The sequence below is a fragment of the Corella eumyota genome, chromosome 2 (genome assembly GCF_963082875.1).
Source record: "Corella eumyota chromosome 2, kaCorEumy4.1, whole genome shotgun sequence".
NCBI classification, from domain to species: domain Eukaryota; kingdom Metazoa; phylum Chordata; class Ascidiacea; order Phlebobranchia; family Corellidae; genus Corella; species Corella eumyota.
In genome coordinates this window covers 19,186,537-19,197,564 of record NC_137491.1, presented here as the reverse complement: position 1 = coordinate 19,197,564, position 11,028 = coordinate 19,186,537, and the positions used below count along the sequence as shown (strand labels likewise).

The window sequence follows — 11,028 nt, the reverse complement described above, 5'->3', positions numbered from 1 at the left end:
AAGAAATGGAATCGATTGACCAACAGAAATGCGAGTATTACTCATTATTATCTTACAACATCGCTAAGGGGGTTCGTGAGGAAACTGAAATTGGTCTGCTACACGAATATGTTTCGTTTGCAAATTCTATTCTACCTTGGAAATTGCAAAATCGTGAATCTAATTGGAATGAACTCTACAGACAAGCCAAAGACCTACTTGATGATAAGGGCGACCGCGACCGCGACCCCGACCGCGACCGCGACCTCGACCGCTATGACGAAGGGAAGTATCAGCTAGTTACTGGTACACCTTACACTATGCTTAATGCCTACAAATATATGATTAAGGCGCACTGCAGGGCTCTTAAATGTAGCGGGTTTGAGAAAATGGACGCAGATACGAAGAGTGAGTGGAATAAGGAATGTAACCAACTGGTAGAAATTGCCGACAAAAATTTTGAAATTAACATGGCGGCCAGCTGTATCATTCAGGCTATGAAATATTACGGCGCAACAGGCCAATATGAGAAAGCTTTCAGCGCATTTGATAAAGCTTGGAAACGACCCCATCCTTTTAAACCAGGCGACCGTGTTGGCATAATTTCAGCACTTCCCAATACTAAAGCATGGGGCATATACAACCTTGCTTTAACCACCACAAAATACCTGGAAAAAGAAACAAATCAACAAGCAAAGATCCTACGTAGAAACAATGCTGTTATATACAAGTTATCCGACCAAGAGCTAGCAAAAACTCCTGAGAAACTACGGCTTAGAATAACTGAGCTATTCAAGAATTTATAGTGTGTTGTGTATGTAGAGTTAATTTAACCACCCTAGCCACCACAAAATACTTGGCGGCAGAAACAAATGAAGAACTGAAAAAAAAACGACAAGATTTTGCTATTGAAACATACGACGATTTTAGCAGTTTCCAGAGTGGAAATATCCCAGATTTTCCCAGAGTAGAAATATCCCAAAAATTAAAAGGTAGACTAACTGAACTTTACGAAAGCTTGTAAACCATGTTAATAAAATAAAGCTATAGTCAAACATTAACTAACCATTAAACTGCAAAAAAAATTCAACAAACTCTAGCAAAAAACAAATCATTTTTTTACATAAATATTTGAAAAAAAATTAAAACTAATGTACTTGTTATATTTGTGAATTTAAATTAAAATTGTGTGTCTATGTATGCTAACTTATAAGGCTTAAATTTTTTCAGCGTGTAGTTCAAAAGCTATTTTAAAAATGGAAAAAAATGTGTAAATTTTTTTTAAAGTACACTTAAATCCAATAACCAAATTTGTTCCTAAACTGTAAAAAAATAATTCTTACTTAAAATCGCAAACATCGGAGGCAACAAAGAAAAAAATAATGTTTTTAAAGTACTTTGTAGCGCATTCCAAAACAATTGTAATAGTAATTTTGTTTGCTTACTATGTATTACCGTATTGCTTGTTTTTGTGCTAGAATGTCAATAAATGTTGCTATCCACCACCAAAAAAATAACAAAATTAATAAAAAAAAAATATATATATATATATATACGCTGTATATTCGCTTATAAAATTGGTGGTTAGCAAATTTTATTTTTTTTTATCATCTTTTGAGTATTTTTTATTGCTTGTAATAGCGACACTATCCTAACTTTCTCCATTAAAAATTACTTAAATACTGTATGTAGTAATAATCTGAAAATATTATTTTTTAACCCGAATTTACTTTTTAAATTTGTGCATATTTTCGGGAAATTTATTTAAAATTGATAACATTGTTCATAGTTGTTTTTTAAATAATGTATTTTGATAAAATGTTGTAAATTGTGTGCCAATAATTATCGATATGATGTGCTTATTTAAGTAATAGCCGTATAATATATTATTATACTGTAAAAAATACCAGTGTGTTGCTTAAGAGAAATATACCTGTGAGCTTAGGTCAATATGCTTAAACAAAACAATGTCTAAAAATGATTATATTATGCGCATTTTAAAAACATTAAAAATGTTTTTTTAAATATATTATGGATATTCCACCACTTCAAAAAACATAAAAATTGTATTAAAAACTATAAACATATTGGAACTGGAAAATGGTATGTTAGTGCAGTTTAAGCTGCCTATATTTTTGTAATTATAAACCATATACTGAAAGTGTTAAGATATCTTTCCTTATTTGTCGCAAATATATAAGATATAAGCTAAAACGTCGTTGTTTATTAAATTAAGACGGAAAAGAATTTTGTTTACTGTAAATAGTAATTCGAGAATTTAATTATACATATTAAATTTACTAATTAACATTCATCAATTAAATATACTAATTACTATTCATCAAAACAGAATAGCTAAGTTAAAATCATGGTTCAAAGTTAGTTTTTTTTTCATATATAATAACCTGCAACCGCCATAAAAGAAATTACAGTAAAGTCAACCCTATTAAGAAGTATAAATCGATTGCCCATATATAAAGTCTTTAACTGGTAGAACACATTTTTTGATAGAACTTCACAAATCAAATATGGCAATAACTATAAATATGCCTATATTTTAAATAAAGTAAAAAGCGCCTCGTAAGCAAAAATAATTTAGTAAGAGGATATAAATAGTAGATGCGCTTATATTATAACTTAACACACAATACCTTCGTTATTTTAACATAGGCTATATGACTAAGGAACAATGATTAAGCTTGCTAGTCTACTTTTAATAATAGTAAAATGTGCTATAAGCCAAAATGTTGAAACCAGAACTTATCATAAACTTTCACCGACGAATTTGAATGAGAGAAGTTTTCAATTTGGAGCAACGTTAATAGCAATAAGGTGAAATATTGTTTATATTAAATTCAACTGTATAAGTAAGAGTTATACTGCAAAAAACCGTGTAACTTATTTTAAATAAAACTTATTTTACGTTTTAATTAAATAACATAAAATCAGTTTAATATATTTAGTCTTCTGACAAACTTAACTTATTACAGGGATACAAAAATTTAACTATTTACTATTTATTTGTAGATTGACCTTTCAGTTTTTTTATAAAAATATATTAACAACAGGTAACATATAGGAGACAACAACTAGAACTTGGCAATTATATAACGTGCTTTTTAACTTGCTATTATATGCAGAAAATAATTACTTTTTTAAAGTTAAAAAAATAAAATATTAAACTTTATTTCTAACATCAAATAGTTTGACTAAACAATTTAAATTGGGATTTTGTAATGCAGTGATAATGTGACAAGACTAACATGCCTTAGAGCTTGACTATTTTTTATCACAGGTCTGGAAGTGAGACCACAATTACAGCAGGTGCTCCCTCTTACGGACAACTTCAACAAGATGAAGGTAGGGGAAACAAGGGAGCTGTATTTACTTGCCCTTTCAATGTAACGCAAGGTCCATTTGTGCAATGCACGACTGTTTCCGAGTTTGGTAAGCATACCAAAAGTGTTTCAAAAATAATTTTTAATATTTTTTATTCATGCTAAAATTCTTAAGTGTTTTAAATTATGTACACCACATAATATACATATTGGTTTTGTAACAAGAATTTAACAGCATTAGGTTTCTTATCCTTTACTTCCTTAAATGTAATTTTATCGCTGTCTTAAATGCTTAGAAAGAGAAGGCGGAATCGGGATTTCTCTGGGTGTGGCAGTAGCACAAAACAGCTATGTAGTAAGTACACAGAGTTTACTAACAAAATAACCTTATACTAAATACTGCTATTTGAAAAAATATATTAGGTAACCATCGTTTATTTATTTAAATAAACAATTACTATACCTTTAGAATTGCGCAAACTTAAAAAATAAGGTCGTTTATACTGTGACAAATCCGCAATTTTCTTGTTTACGCTAAGTGTTATCTGTTTCTAGTCACGTGTTTACACCTCAAGTCACGTGTTTACACCGTTATCTCTATCACGTGATTTATTAGTTAAATGTCTTGCAATGTAATATATGTGGGAGTTGTGGTACAAGCTTGTGAACGGTACTGTTAAGCCAATTTGTATAGCACATAAACTTGTATCATGTTACTCTAGGTTTGCGGAAACACGTACACGTTCAACTGTCCTGACAATAACCAACGCTGGATTGGAGCTTGCTTTAAAAAGTCCTTGTTGGACGATAGTAGACCTCAATTACTGTCTTCACCGTGTGCTAGTGGTAAGTAACCGTTAACTTCGCTGTAAACTTAGGTTAGACTTTAAAAAGGTTGGGTGAAAATTGAATCTTCTTCTTGTACATCGTCGAAACTAAGTTTGTATTGTAACAAACAGCGTAAACATCCCAGTTGCCCCAATCTTTGTTGTACTTGTCTAGTAAAATATTTATCTGTCTTGACACCTTCAGATAAGGCGTGTTAGTTTTTGGCACGAATTACTACGTTAAATAGATGGAGTTACATTTTTAGTTAGTTACGTTTTGGAGAACCTGCTGAACGGTCGTGTTTGGTCGTTGTGGTGTTATTCTATAATTTGTAAATAAATGTTATAAGCTAAACTCTGTTAGTTTATAAGTTGTTGGCTAGATACGGCAGTAACTATAGACGAAAAATACGTAACAGTATTTACTGTTTATTTATAACAGTTTGTCCTGGAGTTATCAAAGCAGATATTATATTTGTACTCGATGAATCTGGAAGCGTTGATGATAGAGAACTAAACCAAGAACGACAATGGGTTATCAACGTTTTGGAATCATTTTCGTAAGGCAACAAAAGTTCTAAAGTTAGGTTAACACAATTAAAAGTTAGGTTAACTAAACTTCTTGTTAACCTTTTTTTTAAGCTAATTTTGTTAGCATTTAATTAAACTAATATATAAATCTTTTATTTTTTTAATTTTCTTTTAGAAATGATATCAACAACGGATACGTTCACCTTGGACTTTTCAGTTTTGCAGATTCTACGACCCAGAGAATCCGCTTAGGAGAAATATCGTTCGACGATTTTAGACGTAAAATTAATTACGACCTGAAATATTAAACTAGAATTTTCAAAGCCAACTGAGCTGATGTTTTCTGTAATAATTGTTTTTAGGGCGGGTATACTTCCCAAGAACACATGGCAGCACTTATATTGCACAAGCAATTAATGATGTAGCTGCACATTTCAAAGAGTATGGCAGAAGTGGCGTTCCCAAACAAATAATTATCCTTACTGATGGACAAGCAAATGATACACCCTTGGTTGAAAGCGCTGCTAGAACGGCAAGGTATTAAGCAATCATGTTATATACATTATTAACTTATGTCTTACCTTAGACCTACTTACAAAATGTTTACGAAGCACTTGCATTTCTTTCATGCATTTTTGCTTATCTGAATTTTTATTAAATTACAATCTATTTAGAAATAACGGCATAATAACGATGGTAGTAGGAGTAGGACTGAGTTCATCGAATCAGCTATTACAAATCGCTGGTACAATGGACAGAGTTTTTACTGCTACAGACTTTAGCAATCTAGAAAATGTTGTTGAAGGACTTAGGGAGGAAATTACAGAAGCTGCATCAATTTCATTGGAAGGTGGAATTAATAAAATTTTTAGAAAATCATATTTTAATATTATAGCATTTTATATTTTAACCATTGTTTTGGTACGAAGTCGCTGCTAATCAAACGTAGTATATACTTGGCAAATATCAAATTTTATATAAAAAATTGTACGAAGGCTATTTGCATTTATAAGAAATATTTTTTCAAAATGATAAACTTATTTATAGGTGAAGCAAGCAACTCAACCAATAGTTATCTACAATGTGGACAAGGAATATCAACTCATATTAATCGGGTATAACTAAAAAACCTACAGTAATAATCAATTGCGTAAAACACTTGTAGTTTATGGTCTTGCAAGATAAAGTACGAGTCCAACGTGTGATAGTTATCGCGAAATGTAAATTAAAAGAAATATCTTATTCAAAGATTTTAAGTTTAGTCTAGGGTTTATCTACAAGATTAAATATATTTTGAAGAACCGTAAATATAATAAAAAAATTGGTAAAGACTGTAAATTTAACAGGTTTGTTCAAACGACAAAATAGGTTATTCAAAAATTCTAAACTTTAGAATTACATATTTATTATATAGGATAACAATGTATATACTGGTGCTGTGGGATCATATGACAGGAGTGGTTCTGTATTTGATTACGTTTCCAACACTGGAGACATACAAACAACATATACCAAAACACTGAATGACTCTCAAATTGAAGATATTATAAACCCTGAAAATCTTACCTCTATTACAGATTCTTACCTTGGTAAAACAATATACAAATCAAAATTTTCAAACTATTATAATAATCTATTGTGTTCATCTAATAATGAACTTTCTGTTTAAAGGTTACTCGATTACAAGTGGAAACTTTTATGGAGGTTCAACTGAATACATTGCTAGCGGGTCACCAAGATATATGTCAAAAGGAAGGGTGAGATTACTATACATCTTTAATAAAACTTATCAAGTCAATAAAAAGTTCTACCAACTGCAAAAAAACAACTACTGATTATTAAAAAATAAAGGTTAAAGAAGGTTATTACAAAATCTACGCAACATAAAATGTATTCTATGATCTATTTTAAGGTTATTATATATCAACAAGAGAATCCAACAATAGAGTTTGCAAAAATACAGCCACCTGATAATTTGTGGCAATTAGGAGGTTACTTTGGTCAAACAGTGCTTGCTGTTGACCTCAACAAAGACTCCTATGATGATTTACTGGTGTCCGCTCCCTTATACAATGACAATGTTGGGTATGATCAAGGAAGAGTATTTGTATACTTAAATAACCCCACTAACCCAGCAAACTGGGTAAGTCTTATACTGAATAGTCTGGACAATTGTCAAAATAAATATACTAGTGTACCTTATATAACCATGGTTACCCAGCACTTTGGGTAAGCATGAACAGATTAAATAAACTAAATAAAAACATGACTTGAAATTACATATTAAAGCAAAATAAAGTGTTTAAAAAGAAAAATAAACATGCCAACGCACTAAAATAAAAAAAAATCCTTTGTCCATTTAGAATGAACCAACCTATCAACCCCAAATTTTAATGGGTTTAAATGCAATTGGGGCTCGTTTTGGAATGTCAATCACAGTTGTGGGTGACGTTGATCAAAATGGTTTTAATGACGTTATAATAGGGGCACCAAATGAGGAATTAAATGAAAATAGCTCAGGGTCTACCTATTTGTATTATGTTAGCGAAAATGGTATTTCAGACAATAGAAAACAGGTATTTTTTTAACAGAATTAATTATTTACATGAAACTGCAGAAAACTTTTGTTGTAAATTTTTAAAAACAAATTACTATTTTAAACGAAGTAGAAAAAATACAATATTAAGAATTTTCTTACTTTGATACAGAGGATTGTTGGTAGCAGCATTACAGCATCTTTAAAGCATTTTGGGTTTGCTGCCAATGGTGGAAACTCAATGAACTTGGATGTTGATTTGAATGGCTATCCTGATATTGTAGTTTCAGCACCATCCAGTGATAGCATTGTTGTGTTAAGATCAAGACCCATTATTGACATCAATGCTGAAATAATTTTTGAACAAAACTCAATTAATTTGATAAAGTGCCTTGGTGAATCTTTATTGCCCTGTCTTAAATTTAAGACTTGTATACAAGCTATTTCAAGAGTGGAGTTACCTGAAGAAATTTTTTATGGTTATTTTTACATTACCTATATTATGCTTAACTAGTTGATAACTAAAAGTAATTATTTTTATTAACAAAACTTTAAATCATTTTTGTTTACAAATAAATATATATTTTAGGTATGAATTTAACAGTTTCACTGGACATCAATACACTCAAAAATCAAAGAGTTCGATTTTTTGAAACAACTCAAGTGTCTAAAAATTTCGCAATTGAAATTGGAACTCAACAAATCTGTTTAAATCATAGCTTAGAACTTAACGTAAGATTTTTTTAAATATTCTCCAAAATAATTTAAATAAAACAATTCTAAAAATACTAATTTTATCTTGCTTATCTTTATTTTAAAGCTGGATACCTCAGTTTACTCTTTATTATCATTGCAACTTCCAATTGTTGTTAGCCTTGAATATAATTTTAATGGAACTCACAAAAGTCAAAATTTATCAGCTGTGTTAGATCCAGTCACACCAAACTTTGTTACCAATTCTCTAAGCTTTGATAAGAATTGTAATGGGCAAGATAACACTTGTCAAAATGATCTTAGTATTACTGCAACTTATTCGTAAGTTGAAATCACAACATTAGTAACTCATACATTAAAACCTTTTACTTGTTAACAGACCTAACATCTATTTTTTATTTCTAACAACAAGGTTTGTTTTTACAGAGTTCCACAAGAAGAAAACCCTTACATCATTGGCAAAAATCCTGGTTTGTTTTCTATTGATTATACTATCCAAAATAATGGACCTGATTACTCATTTTTTCCCAAAATAAATGTTACATCTAGTGCTCTAATGCTTACTCAGGTAACTTAAAACCAGATATAAATGAGTAAAATTAATACATGATTATAATTTACATAATTTAATTTTTCAAAAGATTAACATGACAAACCCAAACTAAGATAGGAATATTAGCTTTTAAAAAAAAACATGTATTTAGGTCCGAGGCAGTTGTGTTGAACAATCACTTACTGAAAGTTCAGCAACTACAACTGTTCTATTTTACAAATCATCTGTGACTAATCTTCAAACTGTTATGAATAATGGGGCAACTGTAAGTACAACCCAAACAATTATAAAACCGATACGTTTAAAAATAATTTCTACAAACAAAAACCAATTAAAAATGTTTTTAGTGCAACTTTCAATTAGACTTTTCTTTGGAAGGGTTAACAATAAAAGCTACAACTAAAGAAATAGAAATTACAGCTAAGGTTTTTTCAAGGTGATTAATTACTTAAAAAGAAACTTGCTCTGACATACAAAACAGACTAAAAAATTAATTTGAAAGAACATTACAAAAAATTTATGAATTCGCTTTAGTGCTGAAGCAACCTCCGAAACTAACGATCAAAATTTGTTAAACAATGAAGTAGAATACAAAAGAAAACTTTTATATTCAGTTGTATTACAACTAGGAGGGTATAAAAATGTTATTTAAATTATGTTGAAAAATAAAAGATTGTTTTTTATTGAGTAATTAATCAACAATTTTTTAGATCTTCAGTGCCTACTTCTTTATATTACAATCGAACAACTTCCGTAACCACAATACGGACTCTCAATAATCAAGCACTTGGTGGAAATTACACAAATATCATTCACAAACATACGGTTAACAATTTAACATAAATACAAAACAACAAAATAATAACAAAACAGCGTACAATTAAAGCCAAACTTCTTCTATTTAGATTTATAATCAAGGACCAAATTTGATCTACACAGCCCCATTAACATTTACCTGGCCTAAACAAACACTGCAAGGATTTCCATTACTTTACTTGCAGGAATTCTCATGTGAGGTAAGTTATTGATTTAAATACAGCAATTTTAATACCAAATATATTTGTTACAAAACAAATTATGTACTTTAAGCAAACCTTAGTTTTAGGTAAATTTTAAGCTGCATTTTTTTTAAATTAATAAATATTTGTTTCAGCCAAAGTCGGTATGCCAATGTTCTGTTGGAAACAAAGTCAACTCATTAAATTTTCCAATAACAGAAAACAATACAAATTATACAATAGACTACCCAAGCAAAGAAAGTCTTAATTTACCACCAAAAACTGTAAGTTTTAACAATATTGAAAATTGTAGTTCTAAACAAATAAACAAACAAACACGCCTTTTAAAAAAAATACGAAAATTACAAAATAATTGTAACTTACAATAAATTTATATTATTATTAGACATGTGAGGATGTGATATGTGAAAGCATAAACTGTCAAATTAACAGACTTTTGCCTTATCAAAGCATTGTTGTGCCTGCTTTATACAAACTTTGGCTACCCTCCCTGGCACAGGTATTTAAAATAATGCCAACCATTTTAATTATAAGGACAAATATGAAAATAAATATTGTTTTTATCCCTTTTTAAATATTATGTAATATATAGTCAGGTCTAAAATAAAACAATGTTTTATTAATGTTTAAAGTTCTAAATGATAAAATTATCCTGAATAAAATTCATTGCGAGTAATTAGAGTTTTTGTTTTCAGTCAAAACTTAACACTATCCTAACCAGTACAGTAACAATGACGGCTAATTTACCTTTGTATCCTGACAACATAAATTACAAATCCACAGTAAGTTGATTGTATCTATACACTTTATTTACCTTATTACAAATTAGAATTAGCTTTTTATCCCAACAACTTACTCAGCAAAATTTTTTAACCCAATTTGATATAAAAAACTCAACAATAAACCTAAAAAAATAAAAGGCAATTTTACCTCTAACAACTTCTAACTTTTATAAATATTATTTTAAATAGCTTGAAACTAGCATAGCAGAATATGAGCCTCCAATAGTTGTACAACCTAAAAAGGGTCTTAACCTTGGAGCTATCATTGGGGCAATCGTAGGTGGATTGGTAGCATTAATAGTCCTTGTTGTTATTCTTTGGAAGGTAAATTTATATCATTTTTATGTGTTTTAAATTGTACAAAAAGTGCTTTGGACCACTAGCAAAATTTAAATTATGTATAAAAATAACTAATACACAACTTTATCAAATATGTTATATCGCCTATTAAAATTAATCATATTGAACTTAGAAAGGGTTCTTTAAAAGCAAATATGCAGAAAAAATAAGAGAAGCAGAAGAAGAAATTGAAAGAGAAGACATTTAAGAAGACAAGTTGAGAAGAAACAAAAATGAACTTTAACCATGAACATTTAAAAGTGTCTCAATAAAGTACACCATTTATCAGAAATTAATAACATACATTTACATAATCGAATATTTTATTTCTAGAAAAATGGTAAATATAAAAGCTTTATGTACTATAATATGCTTTTACTATATACGTATACACACATACACATACATAT

At 29.6% G+C, this 11,028-nt stretch overlaps 1 protein-coding gene across 1 annotated transcript; it reads left to right on the top strand.

The window, feature by feature from the left end:
- The first annotated feature begins 2,668 nt into the window (after positions 1-2,668).
- Positions 2,669-10,863, top strand: LOC145742613 (integrin alpha-2-like). The gene is made up of 27 exons (XM_082560390.1): positions 2,669-2,811; positions 3,275-3,426; positions 3,614-3,672; positions 4,040-4,163; positions 4,587-4,704; positions 4,851-4,954; positions 5,038-5,212; positions 5,350-5,525; positions 5,723-5,790; positions 6,090-6,264; positions 6,347-6,432; positions 6,588-6,818; positions 7,039-7,251; positions 7,384-7,690; positions 7,801-7,943; positions 8,032-8,246; positions 8,352-8,493; positions 8,630-8,743; positions 8,826-8,914; positions 9,013-9,111; positions 9,189-9,303; positions 9,384-9,494; positions 9,632-9,760; positions 9,883-9,996; positions 10,193-10,279; positions 10,469-10,603; positions 10,752-10,863. The coding sequence occupies exons 1-27, from the start codon at positions 2,669-2,671 to the stop codon at positions 10,824-10,826; spliced, it is 3,699 nt and encodes a 1,232-aa protein (XP_082416516.1). The 3' UTR covers positions 10,827-10,863.
- The last annotated feature ends 165 nt before the right edge of the window (positions 10,864-11,028 follow it).

What these genes read in the sequence shown, in the direction of transcription:
- LOC145742613 (XM_082560390.1), top strand. Translation starts at nt 2,669, where the DNA reads ATGATTAAGCTTGCTAGTCTACTTTTAATAATAGTAAAATGTGCTATA. An exon ending in TTTCAGACAATAGAAAACAG is followed by an intron (nt 7,252 to 7,383) that starts GTATTTTTTTAA and finishes ACTTTGATACAG; the next exon opens with AGGATTGTTGGTAGCAGCAT. An exon ending in AGTATTACTGCAACTTATTC is followed by an intron (nt 8,247 to 8,351) that starts GTAAGTTGAAAT and finishes TTGTTTTTACAG; the next exon opens with AGTTCCACAAGAAGAAAACC.